This window comes from Ochlerotatus camptorhynchus, unplaced genomic scaffold, assembly GCF_037179485.1.
Source record: "Ochlerotatus camptorhynchus isolate MF236.1 unplaced genomic scaffold, CSIRO-AGI_Acam_v1.1 ptg000020l, whole genome shotgun sequence".
Taxonomy (NCBI): domain Eukaryota; kingdom Metazoa; phylum Arthropoda; class Insecta; order Diptera; family Culicidae; genus Ochlerotatus; species Ochlerotatus camptorhynchus.
In genome coordinates this window covers 312126-333780 of record NW_027040512.1, presented here as the reverse complement: position 1 = coordinate 333780, position 21655 = coordinate 312126, and the positions used below count along the sequence as shown (strand labels likewise).

The window sequence follows — 21655 nt, the reverse complement described above, 5'->3', positions numbered from 1 at the left end:
TTTTTAATTTAAAACTAATTTTTGACTTGAAAATGTGGCATAGTTAAAATTAGATTTATTTTGGTTTTAATTTTAGTAGGTAAATATCTAATATTGTTTATTATTATTTAACAAGAAGATAATAAGATCCAAAAATACATTTTGTACATTGTTATTGTTATCGTGGGTGATGTTTACGTTATTCTTTACGTCTTGGAGCTATTCTCGCTTTGAGTAAATCTGATATAGCGACAGGTACATGGCCTGATGCACACTGAATAATAACTGTACTATTTATTATTACCACTTCTGTTCAAGTTTTGTTCACACAAATCTGAAAAATCTGTTCAACTACAACATTAAATTGATAGGTGTTGACTCGGGTGTTGATTAACGTAATTGAAAAACATTAATTCAGGCATAACATTTGATAACGGCACAAAAGCATTTGTAAACAAACATTCTAAGGCCCTTTACACGCGAACTAAAGTACGCCCACGCAAACCAATACCACTTACGGAAAGGTGATAGTTGCCCCTATGCGATGATGTTGTTGGTTTGAGTGGGCGTACTTTGGTTCGCGTGTAAAGGGCCTAAGAAGGTTTGTTTACAAATGCTATTGTGCCGTTATCAAATGTTATGCCTGAATTCAACTGTTCATCGTTGAAAAATCCCAATTTGCCCAAGATTTCGTTGGTTCAGCTTTTAATAAGCTTCAATGCTATTTTTGTAATGCTTACTTTATATGACAGGCAGGATGTGTCGCCCCCTCGACTTCCCTGAGAGTTTCCAGAACATGCCCGGAAGTGGCCAAGGTGGTCTTGGGTACTTTATTTGATTACCAATGATTTTGTTTTTGAATTCGCATGTGATTTGATGTGTAGCATGATAGGTTTGCCATCTCCAGAACCGGTTGACGGAATCCAAAAGTATTCAATAGTGTTCAATGGGACCACAGTACCCTTTATTTGGCGCTAGTTGTGTCCAATTCGGTGCAGCAGTTGCTGAGAAGCATGAGCGTATTCTTTTCGTTACACACATGAACACACACATACATTTTACGATGTCGTTGAGCTGAGTCGATTAGTATGAAAAACTCGGCCCTCCGAGCCTCGGATCAAAAGTTGTTTTCCCAAGCGGTATATATATATACCCTTCAAAAATAACATAAAAAATCCTGCAGAACAGAAGCGTCCGAATGTTTCCCTTGTGATCCTTTCGCAGCTGCGACAGCAGGGCCGGCAGCAACAGCAGTACTGATAGCGCGATCTATCGCTCTAGCACTAGCTGGAACTACACCAATGTCAACAGCAGTCGATTGTTCCGCCCACGTTTCTTAGAAAATCGAGGAACTAAATCGGTTTGTTTTGCAGAAAAAAAAACCTCAAGAACGAAACAAAATAACACAAAATCTCGAGTGCGACAGCTGTCAAACTAGTTTGGAACAGTGCGTGCCTTGATCCAAATTCAGTTCAAAATAGATCGAGAATTATACTGGTTTAAAAAAATTACATTTTAGAACTAGTCTAAAACAAAATATAGACCACCAGTGCAAGGGCTCGGTCTGGGTCTGTTCCAAAATTTTACCAAACCGACCAATTGGATCGCCGCTAAAGATGCCCTTTAACGATTTTATTTTTTTATCCAGCCCCAACTGCCCTTCTATATAAATCTTGAGCGCCATTTGGTCGCCCTATTCGGAAAATCCAAATGTAAACAAAGACATCAAAATCTAAACACGCGAATGTTTTCCTCCCGCACCGGTTCTCGTTCGGATCGGCATTTCTCTCGTCGCCGGTGAAAATGCTTCGTAGTGGCCACAAATTGGGACTGACCCGCCTGATCCGGAACCTATCATCGAAAAGTGCCCCCAAAGAAGAAATCAAATTCACCAGCACGATTAATTTACCGAAAACCAAGTTCCCCACGCGATTGAGTGCCGACAAGCGCTCGGCGGTGCAGGACCGATTACGAAAGGTGATGATCATTCTCTGTTTTGTAATCGCCAGTTGGTGTGGAGTGAGCTAAATTTCAAATTTTAAGACTTGTTTCAGTGAATTGTACGCCTGGCAGCGGGAGAATTTGCCGGAGGGGAAGGAGTTTGTGCTACACGATGGTCCCCCGTATGCCAACGGAGATCTGCACATGGGGCACGCCGTCAACAAGATACTGAAGGATTTAATTCTGAAGCACAAGATTGTGGCGGGGACTAAGGTGCACTATGTTCCCGGATGGGACTGTCATGGGTTGCCCATAGAGCTGAAGGCGTTGGAGGCGTACGGTAGGAAGAAAAACGGTAAAGGTGAGCGACTGGATCCGTTGAAGGTCCGGGAACTGGCAAGGAAGTTTGCACTGGAAACGATCGAGAAGCAAAAGGAAGAGTTTGAGCAATGGGGCGTGACGGCTGATTGGAGCAGAAGAGAGTCCTGGTATAGGACTCTGGATGTGGGTTACATCTCGGCGCAGTTGAGATTGTTTCGGGAGTTGTTTGAAAAGGGATTGATCTATCGGGATGTTAAACCGGTGTATTGGTCTCCCTCGTCGCGATCCGCGCTGGCCGAGGCTGAGCTGGAGTATGATGAAGCCCACAGGAGTCCTTCGTTGTATTTGAAAATGAGAATCAGCAGAGGAGAAGGTTGTCCTGAGATAAAGGCCAAGTTGGACTCCGGTGTGCAGATTTCGGCGGTTATTTGGACTACAACTCCTTGGACCTTGCCAGCTAATCAGGCAATTTGCTTCAATCCAAATTTAGACTACAGTTTAGTTCGATCCGAGGGTAGCGAAGAATTGCTGCTAGTTGGTTCTGATTTGATTCCATACCTTTCGGAACAACTTCAAACTATACTGGAAAAAGTTGCAAGCGTGGGGGGCTCTCAGCTGGAGTCAGTGCGGTATCGACATCCTATAATTGGAGAAGAGCTGCCGTTCCTACCTGGTGATCACGTGAAAGCAGAGAAAGGAACGGGTTTGGTTCATACAGCACCAGCGCACGGTCCGGATGATTTCCTAGTTTTCCTCGAACACAAAATTCCCATCAAGTCGCTGATCGACGAAGCCGGTTGCTACAACCATCAGGCTCCGGACTTTCTTCGCAGTAAATTCGCTCTGACGGATGGAAATCGGCTGATTTTGGATCGCCTCCAGGACGACACGGTGACCTGTGGCAACATAGAACATTCCTATCCCATCGATTGGCGAACGAAGAAACCGGTCATGCTTCGAGCCAGCGATCAGTGGTTCATCAACACGGATCGGCTGAAGGAATCTGCCCTGAAGGCGGTCGAGCAGGTCGATATCTTTCCGCACACTTCGGCCGATGTTAGCAAGAAGGTGCTTCGAGGACAACTTCAGAAACGTCCCTACTGGTGCATCTCGAGACAGCGTGCTTGGGGAGTCCCGATTCCCGTGGTGTACGAAAAGCGTTCCAAGAAGCCGATCGTTCACCCAGCGATAGTGGAGAACCTCTGTGCCATGCTGGAGAAGACGGGTAGCATCGATTTCTGGTGGAAGTCCGATGTGGCAGAACTCGTTCCTCCGCAGGTACTGTCTGAGTTGAACCTCAAACCGGAGGATCTAGAGAAAGGAAGCGACATCCTGGACATTTGGTTCGATTCAGGAATCTCGTGGCTTAGCGTCTTGGGAAGGGATCGCAGGGCCGATCTCTATCTGGAAGGGCTGGATCAATTCACCGGATGGTTCCAGTCTTCGCTGCTGACGAGTGTGGCCGCCAGGGATGAGAGTCCCTATCGTGCGGTGTTCGTCCATGGTTTCGCAGTAGATGAAAAGGGAATGAAAATGTCCAAGTCGCTGGGGAACATCATCTCTCCGAAGGACATCGTCAAACAGTACGGATGCGATACCCTACGCTGGTGGGTGGCCGCGCATGCCATTCAAAATACGTCCATTCCCGTTAGCCACAAGCTGTTGGGATCATCGGCTGAGAGCTTGCAGAAAATTCGCGGGATCATGAAGTACCTGCTCGGAGTGACGGCCGACCGGGAAGAGCGAAAGATTAACCCGTCCGACCTGGCACTCGTTGATCAGTACTTCCTGCACCAATTGCAGCAATTTCATGACGCGGTTTTCAGTCTCTTCGAGTCCTATCAGTACAACAAGGCGTCGGCCAACATCCTGACCTTTTGCGTATCAACGCTGTCCGGTTTCTATCTGCACCTTATCAAGGATCGTCTCTACTGTGGCTCCGATGAACAGTACCGCAATCTTCAAGCCATCATTAACCAAACACTGGTGGTGCTCTGTAAAGTCCTTTGGCCCATCGCACCTTTCCTGGTGGAGGAAAGTTGGTCATACCATGGTAATTTACCCCACTCATGTATTTGCGGATTCAAATTTCTAATAACCATTTTCCCAACAGCTTCCGAACCATTCTTCAAATCCTGCCGAGGGCGGACGCACTTTCCCCAGCTAGAAGACAACGCATCATCGGCGGCCATCATCGAACAAGCCCTCGATCTCAAGCGGCAGGTGTTTCAGCAACAGCAGCTTGACGTGAACACGTGGCTCCTGGCGGTGGAAGCCACGGTCCCGAAGGAAAACCTTTCGTTGCTACGAAAGCTTCACCCGACCACCTTAGACCAATCGGAGGCGAATTCTGAGCTTTGCGAAATTCTTCAGGTCGGATCATTGACCCTTCGGGAAGGACCGGTGGATTCCGAGCACCAACATCGGCTAGTGAAGGTTAGCAAATTGGAACGACAACTGTGCGCCCGGTGTCGACGGTTCACGGTGCAGCCGGGTAGGGCGGGGTCGCTTCTCTGTGATCGTTGCGAGACGGTGCTAAAAGCAAAGACTGCGTGAATGTTGCTGTTGTTTGATGTTCAGGTAAGTGTTGGTTGTTATAGTTAATAGTAATACAATGTTGCGGATTTATTGGAATCGATTTTTCTCTAAAACTATTCGAAGATCTCCCGCACGGTTTCCACATTATTGGGTACACTCGCTGCACAATTATGTAGGTATCGTGACTCGATCTTGAGTTCACCTGCTCCATCGACCTGTTCGAGGTCGGACTTGCTGTATTCGATGTCAAGTCAATCGAACGCCGACTCCTGCTGAATCAACTCACTTGAACAGTGTATGTGCGGGCCTTTGGGTTCCATACGCGAACGATATCTGAAATGGTGCAACCATGGCACGATATCACGATACTTCTTTTGGTAGACACTTCTTATGGTAATCTAATGGCTGTAAGGTTATTGGTCGAAATACACAGTTCAAATGAGGGGGTTAGAAGGAAAGGGGTGTAAGTGATTTTGATCGATTCTCTTCATCGACTTACTCTTTCGTTAATAATTCAGCTGCAAACCCATCCCTTGATTCGTGTGCCATTCTGGATGCTAGATGAGAACCTCCTTTATCAAACTATGTTGCAGAAATAGCGCAAAATCTGTTTATAAAGCTGTGGCTATCAAAAGAGAAAGTAGATGAAGAGAATCGATCAAAGTCACTTACACCCCTTTCCTTCTAACCCCCTCAAATGAGTTGATTCAATTCACCTCTGATCGATTGATCTTGAACGTCGACATGAGGGCAGTTACTGCGAAATGGACAATCAACATCGACCAGCATTCTGAATGTTCATTTCGTAGTTCAAGTTCAGATTAAAGGAACTTTCGAAGGAAAGTTAAAGGAACTTGCAATGGGAACTTTCGAAGGGTAGTTCCATGATCTTCTGAAGGGAAGTTCTAGAAACTTTCGAATGAAGGCATAAGGACATCTGGAGGAAATCAAGAGGACTTCTGGAGAAAGGCAATCGCACATCTGGAGAAAGTTCATGGGACTGCTGGAGGAAGCCCATCGAACTTCTGGAAGTTCCAGAGGAAGTCTATAGAAAGTTCTAGGCGAATTTCATATGATGTTCCAGAGAAAACCATATGATGCTAATATGAAGTTCCCAGGGGAGACCATATCATGGCCCATACGATGTTCAAGAGAAAGTGTCCATATTAACTGACAAAACCCCAAGGCTGCAAAATGCGTGTCGATGCATGTTGACATGGCTGGTTCTCGGCAGTGCGATGACCAATCATTATTCAGCTTCCATTCGGGTATGGCTATCTACTTTCATTTAGAACAGATTGGACCTGTGGTTGGCCAGTCGGAACGGAAAAACCCGGGAAATTTGTAGCAAAATGCGTGTCGATTCATGTCGGGAATTTGGCTGAGCCACTTTTTGAAAGCTATGACCACAGACAAACAGACATAACATTCGCAAGTTGTTCATCGAACAAGCATTTAACGGACAATTTAAAAGTATTGTAGTTGGTAGTACCACCACCCGTGGCGCGCCTAGTCAATTCCCTTGCGTTTGACGTTTACACACTACCGTCATCTGTTCAGCGTAGTGCCCACCACAGTGTACTCAACAGATGGCGGTAATGTTTTAGCGAGAATGTTTTACAGTGAGCAACATTCAATGTGTTATGTCTGTTTATCTGTGCTATGACTATCTACTTTCGAACGAAACAAACAGGAAACCAGTTGGACCTTTGGTTGGCCAGTCGGAACGGGAAAAGCCGTGAGAAGTGGCTCTGCGGAGATTCTGATTCACCGGGAAAATTATCAATTCCTGAATGTAGACCTAGAGATCCGTGATTTTTTCGAAATTGCATACCATGGCCAGAAAATGGTCCTCTGGATATCTGGAATCACCGGCAAAATGGTCAATTCCTGAAAGTAGGCTTGGAGCCATTTGGGTTATCGTTCTTTAAGATATTTTTTATTCGCCTTTCGTTCTAAGCGTGCTTTTTTCATGCCCATTGCGAGCTAATATCAACAATCAATACGAAACTAACGATTTTAAATTGGCTCACCACTTTAGTAGCCTATTGGTCCCAAGCAAACGATTAACGTACCCTATTCTAGTTGAAATTCTATTACTACACTATGTTTGTTTTGATTCGCTATGAAAGTTTGACAGATAACATCAGGGGTGTGTGGATTCATGCAGAACATGCAGGGGTGAGTGAAATAGCTTGGGACTGCTTGGGACCGTTGTTCTGGTACTGAGTGAGCCAAAAATAATAATGATTTTCTTCGGGACCCAGTGGTCTTAGAGTTACCTCTATGCTAATATAGCCTAATATAACCCGGCTAGGCGTTATAGAAATCTATAGAGCATTGCACGCAAAAGCTAACCTCAGCCAAAACAAACCCGGGAGAACCGTCAACTTCTTCAAGAACTTCCTCTGGAGCCAAGGGGTTGATCACTCAGCACAGTGTATGTATGTAAAGGAAACCACTAGTTGTTGCAGGCACAACCATTAGACAGTGGACAGTCCACCTCGTACGACTCTATCAAGTACAACACCTGATTGTATTCAATTTACCATTGTATGAAGGGCCCAAAATTGAGGGTAAACCTGTAAGCAGAGACACTTACGCTTAGTCCGCGGGATCAAAGAGAATCTCCTTCCAACAATAAAATCCTACAATCCGGTAATGTACAAGCCATCGCACGAGGGGATGTTCCAATAAGTGGAGAAGAAGAGCCCGCCTTCAATTCACGATCTGTTAACGACAGGAAGTTGGCAATTCCACCATAGAGGTAACTCTAAGACCACTGGGTCCCGAAGAAAATCATTATTATTTTTGGCTCACTCAGTACCAGAACAACGGTCCCAAGCAGTCCCAAGCTATTTCACTCACCCCTGCATGTTCTGCATGAATCCACACACCCCTGATGTTATCTGTCAAACTTTCATATACACGCTAACTTGAACGTACCCATTAATGGTTGAAAAAGACCCATTTTGAAGAAAAGTGGCTTAACTCATTAAATGAGTAATTTTTTTACCCATTAATGAGTATCTGTTACCCATTAATGAGTAATTGTTAATCATTAATGGGTAACAGATACTCATTAATGGGTAAAATTGTTTAATCTTTTCTTCAAAATGGGTCGTTTTTTACTCATTAATGAGTACTTTCAAGTTAGCGTGTATGAATCGCAAAAAACTCTTTTATGACTATAAAGTACACATATTTGAATAAAAACGGGACTACCTACAAAATGAGTAAAATTTTACACATTTATGAGTAATTACTAGTACAAAAATGAATAAATTTTATGCATTTATGAGTTCCAGATACTCATAAAATGTGTAAAAAATACACACATTTTAGGTGTAGTCCCGTTTTAGCCGATTATGCATACTTTATAGTCAAAATTGAGTCCTTTATAGTCATTTTTGCGTATTTTACGGTTTCCGTGTAGCGAATCAAAACAAACATAGTGTAGTAATAGAATTTCAACTAGAATAGGGTACGTTAATCGTTTGCTTGGGACCAATAGGCTACTAAAGTGGGTGAGCCAATTTAAAATCGTTAGTTTAGTATTGATTGTTGGTACTACAGTATGTTCGTTTTTATACCGCTATGAAAGTTTTACAGATAAAATGAGAAGTTCGTTGAGTTTTGAGAGGTGCATCGCCCGCATAAACGCGAACCATAAATTGACCTTACCTAAATTTTTTTTTTTTTTTAATGCTTTATTATAGAGATTTTTAACCATAGGCTAGTTCATCTCTTCCTTACCTAAAATGGTTAAAAATTGTTTATAATCCCTGCTAAACTTTAACTGAAATGGTTATGGAACTTTACATTAACGTTTAATGATAAAGTTTCAACCTTATGTATTATGGTTTTTTGGAACTGGACCTTACAAATAATGGGTTGTTAAGAACCATTACCGTTCCAAATTCTTGTTTTCTCCATACATTTTCGGAAAGAGAACTATATTAGAACCTTTTAACTTATGGTTTGAGAACTTTAATGGTAATGGTTATGGTAGTCAGTAAGGTCCACGAATGGTTTTGTAACATCGATCAACTTTATGTGGAATATATCGCGAATTGGTTGCCTGTAATTTACTGATTACCAATTCACGATATATTCCACGTAAAGTTGAGCGATAATACAAAACCATTAATGGACCTTACTGACTACCATAACCATTACCATTAATGTTCTCAAATCATAAGTAAAAACGTTCTTATATAGTTCTCTTTCTGAAAATGTATGGAGAAAACAAGAATTTGGAACGGTAATGGTTCTTAACAACCCATTATTTGTAAGGTCCAGTTCCAAAAAACCATAATACATAAGGTTGAAACTTTATCATTAAACGTTAATGTAAAGTTCCATAACCATTTCAGTTAAAGTTTAGCAGGGATTATAAATTTTTTTAACCATTTTAGGTAAGGTCAATTTATGGTTCGCGTTTATGCGGGCGATTAGCTTGGGACCGAAGATAGTACCAGAGCTGAGCCAAAAAGTTGAGCTCGTTTCTTCGGGACCTTTTGGTCTTAGAGTTATCTCTATGGTGGTACTGTTTACGTGGACTTGTCGATTTTTTCTTGGGTAGATTTTCTCGATAATTTTTCAGACTGCAGTGAGCTCGGCAGTGAGATGTAAACCACACTTCTGCAATGTCCACGAGAAACATCCTTTCACAAACATGTGGAAACTAAAGGCCCAAGCGTAATGACAGCGGAAGCGGAACGGCAACGGAAAAGCCCGATCTGAGTAAGCCAACTTGTCGGATTGAAAACTTGTTGGAATCAAATCGATTTCGGTTTGGCATCTTGATGTCATTTGTGACAACTGTCAAACTTTCCGTTTCCGTTCCGCTTCCGTCCACATTGCGTTTGGGCCTTAACAATTTTAAATTGGCTCACTACTTGACTAGCCTATTGGTCCCAAGTAAATCTATTAACGCATCCCATTCTAGTCAAAATTCTAGTACTACACTACACACTAAGATTATTTTACAGATTTCTGTAAAATTTTACCGAAATCTCAACAGCTGAACGTTCGGTAAACAATTTTACAGTTTTCCTGTAATTATTTACAGATATCTGTGAAAAATTCACAGATATTTGTGAAATATTACAGGAAATCTGCAAAACTGTTTACCGAACGTTCAGCTTTTGAAATTTCGGTAAAATTTTACAGATTTCTGTAAAAATTTCTAAGTGTGTATGTTTGTATTGCTAGTCAAGTAATGAGCCAATCTAAAATCGTTAGTTTCGAATTGATTGTTGGTACCACCAAAGATGAATACTAATATGAAACTGTCGGAAGAAAAACTTTCAATTTTAGTGTCTTCTTTCACGGTCCCTTTCATCCAATGAGAACCCCCCGTATTCAAGGTAATTTTGTGGTTTTGCTGCCCCCTCGGAAGAGATGAAATTTTGCACTCATTTTTATCAAAACAATCACACCAAAATCAGAGATGTCCCATTTTTTAATTACTCGATTAACAACTAATCGATTATTTTTTGTTCGCTGTGCTGCCGTGCTGATCCTGTGGAGATGTTAATGCCTATATCGGCATGATCTAACCGATTATAAATAGTTTACTTTTCGGTTCGTTAATCGGTTAAACGATTATTCGAATGAAAATCGGACATCACTAGATGAATGTGAAACGTCATTTCAAATATAAGGCCGTTCATAAATAATGATACAATTTGAAAGGGACCGGGGATAATCACAAATTACGTCTCCATGGTAACTGAAATAAACACGAGTGTTCACCGGTTGGTACCACTGAACACTGTCATCAGATAGAGGTTAACCCCGACGGTGAAAAACCTTATAGAAATTAAATATTTATGAGCATCCAGTTTCAGGATGTTTCAAGTTTTCATGTAGATGTTTTCAGTTATTTCTAGATAAACATTTCAAAAGGTCCTATCTGAAATTTGTAAACAAATCGAGTTTAATGCTTCTCTGTACTGTAGAGCTCACCATCTCTAAGTATTGTTTGTTGAAATTTTAATCATCAATATTCTGAAAATTATAAAAATATGTGAAAAAACGTCCAATTTGAAAGTTTTTATAATATCGCACAGCTCTCTAATTGGACCTTAAACGCCTTAAACATGTTTACAGTCCAATCTGTCATTCAACCAAAAAAAATGACAAATGCTATTAGGACCTTTGTTTCGTCTCGTGTTTCACGTGGAATAGAACAACTAAAACTCATAATAGTTAGTTGGAAATGCTATACTAATATCAACATGAAGCTTTAGAAAGTTTTATGGATCCAACATCTAACTGGGAAGTGGGATATGAGAAAATTTCATTTACGATGCCTGTAATCAATCGCTCTGGTTCTGGTATGGAGTTGACGAATTAATTGCGATTCCAGGAGTACATCAAGGCAAAAGCTTATTCAAAATTCTGTCAAATCCGACATGCGATATTACAAGCGTGGATTTGGACGAGGTTTTGGATCCAATTGCGGATCAACAACTTGAATTGCCAAGTGCTAAATTGGACGATTTACGCAAACTGATGCCATATGTCAAGCAAAAAGATTATTTTGCAACATTCCTCAAATACTTAGTTCCAGAAAAAGCAGGAAGAAGAACAATAATACCGTTGTAGACCACTTTGATGTGGATTTCGCTCGGGATCTCGATCCACTGGAGGACAGCGATGTAGATTTGATCGAATAACATGAATGGATGTAAATTATTGATGAACAGCTTGAGCGAATAAATGCAAAACGAATCATGTAGAATGCAAAAAACAGTTTGTTTATAAAAATATACCGAATATTTAAAAAATATGCAAATTTTCCACACACTTACATTTTTCCTGCATACATCAGAAAAAAATAATGGACAAGTTCTTATTATAAACGTTGTTTACTTAATAAATTGGCAGAATAGTAGTTTTAAGCCCATTAACAATTACAAATAATATTGTAGTTGTAATTATCTGACCTCTAAACCGAGGGGGGCGACTCTATCTACGATGCAGAAAAGATTGTGTTTTGCTGTGGCTAGCTGCACGCACGCTGAGTTGATAGAAGGAAGATTTATGTCGATTTTGAAGATTTCCTGCAAAAAGATGAAGCACGATGCAAGTAGATGCGAGAAATGAAAGATGATTTTTTGAAGATTGATTCGCTAGTGTGAGATTTTTCGAGCATCTAGAATTGAGATTTAGATGTGTCGCCCCCCTCGCTCTAAACCGTATTCTTACCAAGGTTTTAAGTAACATTAATCTTTGCAATCAGACCAATTTGACAGGTCCTAACTGATACTGAAAAAAGCCAAAGGTCCTATGTAACAAAACCACTAATTAAACCTGAAAATTATGAATAAAACGAAAAAACATACACTTCAGTCGAATTCTATGTGTTTCCTATGCATTTGAGAAAACAAAAGATTATCGTTTTATGTCGTAATTAAAAATGGCATTTAAAAATATATTGCAAAAATTCAAATCAATTTTTCTCCAAAATGACTGATAGGACCTTTTGAAATGTTTGTCTAGATTTTTGAAAAATCGGCCCCGACTCACTAGATTTTTTTTAATTTCCGTGTAGTTTAAATATATATAGATCTTGGGCGTCGGCATCACGGGCGCCTAGCATCATGAACCATCATCGTTTGTTTTGCCTGCCAGTCTGAAGGATCATCAGGATCTTGTCGGCGACGGTGAGCTGTTTCGGTGCGATAAAAAATCGATTTTTTTTTCGCACATCAAAATAAAACTTAATTAAACAGTGTTTGCATTCACTTCGACACCAAGCGGAAATGAGCTATCTGAACGTGAAGAGAATATGTCGCCTTTGCTGCAAACAAAACAGCCGTATGCGTTCCCTGTACGAACAGCAGCAAGAGCATCCACTTCCGGTGCGGCAGATGATCTACGCTGTTGCCCAGCTGGAGGTAAGTAGACAGCACAACCGAACAGCGGGCTAACGCCGTAATAATTTGTTGGATTTATGTTGTTGTAAAGGTGGATCCCAATGACGGGATGCCCCAGAAGATTTGCGTGACCTGTACCAAAACATTGATAAGGATCTACGAAACAGTGGAAATTTTCCGGACCAACGATTTGAAGCTGCGAAAGCAGCTTACCAGAACGATGCACTTCGAAATCAAGGACATTCTGTAAGTTATTTTTCGGAGGGATTCCTGTTTTCTTGATTCTTATAATTATGTATGGAATTTCAGGGAAGTGGATAATGTCTGCGTCAAACAGGAAGTTCTGGAGGAAGAATATCACGAGTCGTCGCAGCAGAACGAGCAAATTGAGACTGTTGATGATAAAGCTGATTACAAGTGGACTCCGGTAGGACAAAATATTGATGAGGCAGAGGTAATACCCCCTATGGTGGTTTCCGACGTTAGAAGTCAGCTTGTTGAGACTGTTGTTAAGATAGAGAATATAGCCGGTGATGACAACATGGTAGAAGATACAGGCGAGGATGGAAATAATGCTGATGATGATGAGTGGAGGTCCGAAGCGCAGGATAGCACTGAAGAGCAGAAGCAACCCCTGAGGAAGACTAAACCCAAACGCCCCCGCTATGCCACCAAGTATGAAAATATGTATCAACCTCATTTGCACGACTTTAAATGCTACATTTGCAAAAGCGAATCTCACGGATCGACCGAAGCCCTGGTGCAGCACATGAGTGCCCACATGGATATTCTGCCATTCACGTGTTCCGAGTGTACGATGGAAAAGGTTGTTTTCAAAGGGGCACTAAGGGTCAACGCCCATCTGCGGGAGCATTTGAAGCCGGAAAAATGTCCACATTGCGACAGGCGATACGACAGCAAATATAAGGTCGCACTTCACGTGCAGAAGCAGCACGCCCCGGTGGCTGACTATATCCAGCGTCCGTCGAAATGCAAATACTGCGTCCAAGAGTACCCTTCCAAGGTCGCGCTGCTACAGCACATGAAGCAGGTGCACTCTGCCGAAGCAGCGAGCTGTGCATTTTGCGGGGAAATTTTCAAGGAAAGGTATCTACTGCGCTTGCACATCGCAAAGAGCCACGAGCCGGACAAGAAATTTGTGTGTGACATTTGCAACAGGGAATTTGCTGCGTTGAAAAATCTTCAAAATCATACGAAAACATTCCACTCGAACGAGACGTTCGAATGCAGTTACTGCTCGAAGAAATTCAGAATGGAAATCAGACTGCGGGCTCATGAGAAGAGGCATATGGAAAATCCCAACTACGTACCGATGAAAGATTGGAGCGAGTACTACACCGTCCTGCAGGGAGAAGAATCCAAACCTGGCGATCTAAGGAAGAAAAGATGCAACATCTGTGGAGTGGTTGGCGCGAAATGGCTGACAGGTCACATTCAGAACGTACATTTCCCCCGCAAGTACGATTGCGATGTTTGCGGTTGGAGTACCAAAAATAGGGAAAACTATAGGACCCATATGCGGGTGCACGAGCAGGGAAAAACCGAGCAGTGTCCGATCTGCGAGCGGCGATTTCCCGACAGGCGGCAGCTGATTGTCCATCTGCGGGCGAAGATGCACCGAGGTCACCCACTGGCCGAGTCGCTGGACTGGCTAGGTGACAAAAGGCAGAAGCAATCGGATGGAGACAGCGGCAGTGATGTACGGGAAAAGGCTTAAGAATACTACCATCCACTGGGCAGCTTAATAATTATGTAAGATGTACATGGATGACAATATAGGATCATCATACCTTTACGTGGAATATGAATTAACTTTGGCTTTTATGATAAACTTTTAAAAGTGTTGATTTCGCATTGTAGCAAGTAAAAGATGTCTAATAAACATTAATTCCAACGACTGAGTTAAGCTGGCTATTTAAATTTCCATTTTACAGTCCTCCACGGCTCGCTAAAATCGGCAAGAAACCCGGACACTTCGGAATACATCTCGCACACGTTGGTTATAGTACTTGAAATTTATTTTGGTAGGTAACTTTAACCTCGTCACCGAATTACTCAACGAACTTCAGCGTCCGCTTCAACCTCCTCTACCTTGCACGATCTCTGTTCCTCCGGTTTGTCGTCGTTCCCTTGTTCGGTCTCCAACCCGATCAGCGACCTGGTCCGACGGAATGGCTGATCCCGGTGTTTCGTCCGCTTGTGATGAACCAGTTGTCTCTTGTTGGCGAATGTCCGTTTACAGATCGGACACTGGTGGCTTTTCCCATATTCGTGCGTCGTCAGATGGTGCTGATAATTATTCTTCAGTTTGAAGCTCTTACCGCAGATCTCGCAACCGAACTTGACTGGGAAATGTATGCTCCGTAGATGTTCGGTAATTTTTCTCGTAATCTTCCCACAGATGTGGCATTTACATTTCTTCTTTTTCAGACCTTCTTCTCCCTCCAAGGGGGTGTAATACTGCGTCCAATTTTGTTTGGCCTTATAGTTCGGGTTTCGGGTATGTCTCCTTTCGTGAGCTCGCTTCGACGACTTCGTACTATACGTTTTCGGGCAGTAGCTGCATTTGAATTGGTGACTCGAGTTCGAATGAAACGTTTGTAAATGGCATTGTAGAATTTTCAACGAAGTAAGTTTCTTCTGGCAAATGTTGCACTCAAACTTTTTACTCTGACCATGTTGCCTTTGAATGTGGGAGCGTAGTTTGGCCCTTCCGTGGAATACTTCACCACAAACCACACAGCTTACCGGGGCTGGAGCAGTATGCACGCGTTTCACGTGCTGCATCAGCGAAACCTTGGAAGGATACTCTTCGTCACAGTGATCGCATTTCGTCGGACACTGAGCGTTGTCATCTTCTATCGAACCATGCTGCTGCTGTATGTGGATAGCGACTTTATATTGGGTAATATAGCGCTTGTCACAATATGGACATTTTTCCGGATTCAAATGCTGCCGCAGATGCACGTTCAGAGTCAGTAGGGTTTTTAGGACCACCGTCTCCATAACACACTCGGAACAAGTGAATGGCAGCAGATCCTTATGCTCACTATTTAGATGCGCCAAAAGGGCTGCGGCCGTCCCGTGAGACTCGCTTTTACAAATGTAACATTTGTAATCGTGCAATTTGGGCCGGTTTGGATCTTCAACTTTGCTGCGCGGTCGTCCTCGTTTCGGCTTCGGGATTGGTTCCCTTCCTTGAACAGCAGTCGGCTTCCAATTATGAACAGTCACCATCTGGGTTGTAACAGTAGCTTGGCTTTCCTCGTCGTGTTCATCCAGAGGCTCGTTTTTTATACGGATATTTAGTTCTGTTGATCTGCTTCCATCATCATCATCAGCAGCAGCAGCAGCATCTTGTTTCAGTGGTTTCGATCCAGAGCCATCATCTTCCACGACTTCCTGTTTAAGGTAGTTTTCTTCAACTTGCCTAAAATGTAAAACTACCGACATCAGTACTCCCAATATCTCGTTTTCGCCGAAGGGATTGCTTACACCGTATCCTCTTGGGTTGGTCGGTTAAATTGCTTCCTTAGCTTCAAATCATTTTCCCGATAATTCACGATAGTGTTGTACATCTTCATCAGGCTGGTGACGCACAGTGAGCAAATTTTCTGGGGCATGCCATCGTTGGGATCGACCTAGAAAAACACAAAATTTGTGAAACTGAAATCATCAAGAATCTCTGTCCTATTACCTCTAGCTGTGCAATAGCGTAGATCATCTGGCGCAACGAAAGGGGATACTCTTGCCGTTGTTCGAACAAGGGTCGCATACGGCACTTTATGGTGCAGCATAGCCGGCATATTCGTTCCACATCCAAAGCACTCATTTTTAGAACACTCTTCTTATCCGCTTAATTGTGCTTGTTCTGCACCGATTGTGGTAAAACGGTTATTAACTTTTGTATTTTTACCGTGAACCGATAACATTGTTTACAATGTTTTACATTATGTTGGCGAGCATAAACACTCTTCTCACCGCAAGTGATTTCAGAAGGCCAACATAGTACGGTTCAAGTGAGTTGATTCGACTCACCCCGGATCTGGTAGTCGGCGTTCAATTGACTTGACATCGAACAGAGCAAGTCCGGTGTAGACCAGCTTTCTGGACGTCCCTTTCGTAGTTTAGTTAGCATTAGTAAGCAGTTTCACTACTACAGCAGGTTTCGTGGTGAAAATGGAAAACAAATCGATTTTACACGGCTATACACTAGCAAGGTTGTATTGGTGAGATCCTGCGGCGAGAAGTCAATGCATGCACGGCTAAACAAAACAACCCAACGCACGGGGAAAAATTGACCCAAAATCGCACTTAATTAGACGGCGCAGGGTAGGACGAAGGAGTCCTGAAAAATAGCTCATGAGCATTTCTAGCTCAAATCGTTAAAAAAAATGTCAATTTTGTCTCGACCCCTTCTGATTTGAATGAAACATTGCTCACGTGTTCGCTGCTACTAATGGTTGCATTTTTCATTTAAATATGATTTTTTCCTCCAGAGTAACTTTTAAAAAGGGCGTATAAAAAAATGGATTATTTTTTTTCCAAAAAATCATAACTTGAAAATTATTGATCTGATCAAAACGGCATATGAGAAGAAGTTTTAGGTTATTAAATTATCTTTGCGGAAAAAATACACTGAAAGAAAAAAACTTCGTAAATTAGTATTAAAAAAACGTAAAACGATGATTATCTCAAATCACCCCCCCTTCGATCTTTATAATTTATTTTTTTCAAGAAAATTGATGGAATACCCTTAAATTTCGTGAAAAGTGTATGCTGGTAACTTTCTTAAAAAGAAAGCTATAATTTTTTAAATTTTTGTTGATTTTTATCCAGCTTTCCATGCTCGGTAATGGCGGCCTGTTTGTATGAATACATGTATCCTTCACTGTGCTTTTTGACACTAACTGGAGGGCGTATGTTGTTCCATTTTCTTCTGTTCCTGGGAGAGGGAAAGGGAAGGGGTTGAAATTCGAACATCCAGATAGTGTCAAAAAGCACAGTGAAGGATACATTTATTCATACAAACAGGCCGCCATTACCGAGCATGGAAAGCTGGATAAGTTGATGAAAATGCATGTTTTTTTATAAAATAATAATTTATTTGGATTTTACGCATAATTTTCGATAACTTTGCATATTGAAACTTTTTTCCTAAGTCCAGCCGTTCTCAAGTTAATGCGAATTAAAAAAATATAATTATAACAATTTTCAACATATTAGGCCATTTTCAAATGTTCGTCGAGATGTCCAGCAACGAGATTTTATTTGTGATTGTGATTGTATATTAAAAACCAAACAATTCATTCTCAGATATGGTAGCTGTCAGACTTATCCGTTTCTATCTAGAGGCAGCGGAAGAGAAGCACGTTGATGTGGTCAAATGAAAGATTTGTTGAGATACCCTAATAAAAATAACCATAAACGAACGATAACCCAAATCATTGAACTATTCCACAAATGGTTTGGATGATACCCAGAACACGTCGTTAAGCAAATTAACCATACAATTTTTATTAGGGTAAGTATATACAGTATATATTTATTATTTTATTTTACAACTCATATTATTTGAATACATTGAATAATTTGGGTGTATCGTTTGAATTGGAGAATATCTTTACTGCAATTTGGTTGTTTGAAACTGGAATATAGCAATGATATTTTCGAGTTCCAGGAATTGGTTTCACTTTCTTAAAAATTGGATCAAATTCCGTGTTCTTTACGACTATTTGCCCAGTCGTACAGTTGTTTAGGGTTCGTTATAGGGTGCTCGTGTTGCTTAGCTAAACTTGCTCTGGTTGCCATTCTCTTAAGGGTACCGCCAATCGCATCACAAGGACCTTTGCCGTGTGAAGTTGCAAAAAAATGCCATTCCATTTCTACATTATGCTTATCTTTAAATCCACAAAGGCTAGCAATTTTTTTATGTTTTTGTATTGTGATGCTGCTCTATCTAACATAAAAATACACTTTTGGACTGTTATTTGCGACTTTAAAAATTCTAATAATTTTGAGATAAACAACTGAACTGCTACTGTGTCATGCTTTGAAATTGATTTAGGTAGAGGTTTACAACACTTGAAATTGTTATCCATCGTAAAAAACTACTTGCTTTTTAACTTGAAACGCTAAGAGAGATGAACTGAATGGAACAGGTGAAGAACTTGACTTAAATGATCTTTATTTCTTGTATTGTGTGGTTTACATGTATACCTTATCAAGTGACACAGATGCGTCTTTTCAGCTTTAGTTCCTTTTCAATTAAAATTATTATTAATTACAGTTCCTAGTCCTATCAGGCCTGTTTTAAGAATGACCACCTTGGTGGGATTGGTTTGTTTAAAATTTGAAAAAAGGAGACTACTTACAACTACTATTTACAACTACAACTAACCTACAACTGCTATATACATGTTCTGATAAAATACATTTTTGTGCAAATTTAGTCTTAATTTCGTTAATTCGGGAATCTATTTTGGCAATGCCTGCCTCTTCATGTAAATTTGTTATTCTAGTGTCGAAAGGACGATCAAGAACCATCCTCAGCACTCTATTCTGAGTGATTTGGATTTTGTTCCTGTGAGTCTGTGCACATGATTCCCACACCGGAGCTGCGTAGAGGATCGCAGGTGCTATGATTTGTTTGTAGACAGCCAGTTTGTTCACCCTTGAGAGGCGGGATCTGCGGCAAATCAGCGGATACAGAACAGGTGAAGAACGTCCCAATATATATATATATATATGTAGCAGAATAATTACAATGTTGACATTATACCTATCTTCATTAGGTACAATTGATTATAGCAAACTTTTTTAAGTGTGAGTGTAAGAAGCCTCCACGGGGTGCCTTTTTATGTAGTTGTGATATCGCGGGATGGCACAATGTGGTATACGTCAGAGAAGTACCTAGAGAATTTATCTCAATTACAGGTTTAATAACATATTTGTTTACCTGTTTATGTTTTGAGCCTCTGTTATGACATACACAATTCTATTCAGGTATACAACTAATAGAGGACAGAAAAAAGGTACATGAGTGTGTTTGTTGATTATTTGGGTATATTTGAGAGTATTTACTTATAAACTTGTTTCTTTTCTGCTGCGTCTAAATAGAAACGGGTAAGTCTGACAGCTACCATATTTGAGAATGAATTGTTTGTTTTTTAATATATATTCATGGAAAAACATCTCGTTGCTGGACATCACGACTAACATTTGAAAATGGCCCAAAATGTAGAAAATTATTATAATTATTTTTTTTTAAATTGCATTAACTTGAGAACGGCTGGACTAAGGAAAAAATTTTTTTATGCAAAGTTTTTGAAAATCATGCGTAGAATCCAAATAAATTACTATTTTACTAAAAAAATATGCAATTTCACCAACTTGTAAAAACCAACAAAAATTTCAAAAATTATAGATTTTTTTTTAAGAAAGTTACCAGCATACACTCTTCACCAAATATTAGGGCATTTTTTCAGTTTTCTTGAAAAAAAAATTATAAAGATCGAAGGGGAGGTGTTTTGAGATAATCATCGTTTTACGTTTTTTAAATACTAATTTACTAAGTTTTTCTTTCAGTGTTTTTTTTTCCGCAAAGATAATTTAACTACCTAAAACTTCTTCTGATATGTCATTTTGATCAGATCAATAGTTTTCAAGTTATGATTTTTTGAAAAAAAAATAATCCATTTTTTTATACGCCCTTTTCAAAAGTTACTCTGGAGGAAAAAATCATATTTAAATGAAAAATGCAACCATTAGTAGCAGCGAACACGTGAGAAATGTTTCATTCAAATCGGAAACACTCATGACCAACCGGTTTGCGTTTTGGGCTGGAAATGCTCTCATGAGCTGTAGCTTATGTGAAAAAATGTGCAGAATTGAATGGTGACGGTGATTGTCCCATTTATTAGAGCAGACCTCAGAAAGTGGTTCATTTTGCCCACTTTCCCTCTTATTTTGGAAGGAAAATTTGGATTAGCATCCAGAAATTGAGCATATTGAACCCTAGGGGGCAAGTCACTCTTTCACATTGTGCTAACACCTACAAACCCGCATAAGCGCGAACCATAAATTGACCTTACCGATAATGGTTATAAATTGTTTATAATCCCTGCTAAACTTCAACTGAAATGGTTATGGAACTTTACATGAACGTTTGTGTGATAAAATTTTAACCTTATGTATTATGGTTTTTTGGAAGTGGACCTTACAAATAATGGGTTGTTAAGAACCATTGCCATTCAAAATGCTTGTTTTATCCATACATTTTCGGAAAGAAAACTATACTAAAACCTTTTAACTTATGGTTTGAGAACATTAATGGTAATGGTTATGGTAACCAGTAAGGTCCATGAATGGTTTTGTAACATCGATCAACTTTATGTGGAATATATCGCGAATTGGTTGCCTGTAAATTACTGATTACCAATTCACGATATATTTCACGTAAAGTTGAGTGATAATACAAAACCATTAATGGACCTTACTGACTACCATAACCATAACCATTCATGTTCTCAAACCATAAGTAAAAACGTTCTAATATAGTTCTCTTTCCGAAAATGTATGGAGAAAACAAGAATTTGGAATGGTAATGGTTCTTAACAACCCATTATTTGTAAGGTCCGCTTCCAAAAAACCATAATACATAAGGTTAAAACTTTATCACACAAACGTTCATGTAAAGTTCCATAACCATTTCAGTTGAAGTTTAGCAGGGATTATAAACAATTTATAACCATTATCGTTGTTGATGAACAGAATCGATCAAAATCACTTGCACCCCTGCTTCCAAGTTTGGTTACAAGATTACAACTCTGGAGAGCATTTTGTGTCGGTCGTTGGGGCGTGTGGTTCTGAATATGGACAACCAGGTACAGATAAATTCTATTCCAACTCTTTACTGTAATAAGCTTGTTGACCGTTTTGTTGCCAAAATTGGTGATGATTTAACC

At 40.5% G+C, this 21655-nt stretch overlaps 4 protein-coding genes across 4 annotated transcripts in view; 3 read left to right on the top strand and 1 right to left on the bottom strand.

Annotated features, from left to right (window-relative positions):
* Positions 1-21655, top strand: part of Gs2 (glutamine synthetase 2) — a 457408-nt gene that overhangs the window by 193273 nt on the left and 242480 nt on the right. The window lies entirely within an intron of this gene.
* IleRS-m (Isoleucyl-tRNA synthetase, mitochondrial) lies at positions 1732-4855 on the top strand. The gene is made up of 3 exons (XM_065224266.1): positions 1732-1956; positions 2023-4294; positions 4355-4855. The coding sequence occupies exons 1-3, from the start codon at positions 1783-1785 to the stop codon at positions 4795-4797; spliced, it is 2889 nt and encodes a 962-aa protein (XP_065080338.1). The 5' UTR covers positions 1732-1782; the 3' UTR covers positions 4798-4855.
* LOC135703232 (zinc finger protein 37-like) lies at positions 12452-14566 on the top strand. Its single transcript, XM_065224357.1, has 3 exons — positions 12452-12689; positions 12760-12914; positions 12978-14566. Exons 1-3 carry the CDS (start codon positions 12555-12557, stop codon positions 14404-14406), a joined length of 1719 nt encoding a protein of 572 aa, XP_065080429.1. The 5' UTR covers positions 12452-12554; the 3' UTR covers positions 14407-14566.
* On the bottom strand, positions 14745-16662 carry LOC135703287 (zinc finger protein 761-like). Its single transcript, XM_065224465.1, has 3 exons — positions 16387-16662; positions 16185-16330; positions 14745-16119 (listed from the first exon to the last, which is right to left on the bottom strand). The coding sequence occupies exons 1-3, from the start codon at positions 16519-16521 to the stop codon at positions 14745-14747; spliced, it is 1656 nt and encodes a 551-aa protein (XP_065080537.1). The 5' UTR covers positions 16522-16662.

Coding starts and splice junctions, on each gene's coding strand:
- IleRS-m (XM_065224266.1), top strand. CDS start 1,783: ATGCTTCGTAGTGGCCACAAATTGGGACTGACCCGCCTGATCCGGAAC. Junction 1,957..2,022: donor TGCAGGACCGATTACGAAAG/GTGATGATCATT, acceptor TCAAATTTTAAG/ACTTGTTTCAGTGAATTGTA. Junction 4,295..4,354: donor GGAAAGTTGGTCATACCATG/GTAATTTACCCC, acceptor TTTTCCCAACAG/CTTCCGAACCATTCTTCAAA.
- LOC135703287 (XM_065224465.1), bottom strand. CDS start 16,521: ATGAGTGCTTTGGATGTGGAACGAATATGCCGGCTATGCTGCACCATA. Junction 16,331..16,386: donor ACGCTATTGCACAGCTAGAG/GTAATAGGACAG, acceptor GTGTTTTTCTAG/GTCGATCCCAACGATGGCAT. Junction 16,120..16,184: donor CCAACCCAAGAGGATACGGT/GTAAGCAATCCC, acceptor TTTACATTTTAG/GCAAGTTGAAGAAAACTACC.
- LOC135703232 (XM_065224357.1), top strand. CDS start 12,555: ATGAGCTATCTGAACGTGAAGAGAATATGTCGCCTTTGCTGCAAACAA. Junction 12,690..12,759: donor ACGCTGTTGCCCAGCTGGAG/GTAAGTAGACAG, acceptor GTTGTTGTAAAG/GTGGATCCCAATGACGGGAT. Junction 12,915..12,977: donor TTCGAAATCAAGGACATTCT/GTAAGTTATTTT, acceptor ATGGAATTTCAG/GGAAGTGGATAATGTCTGCG.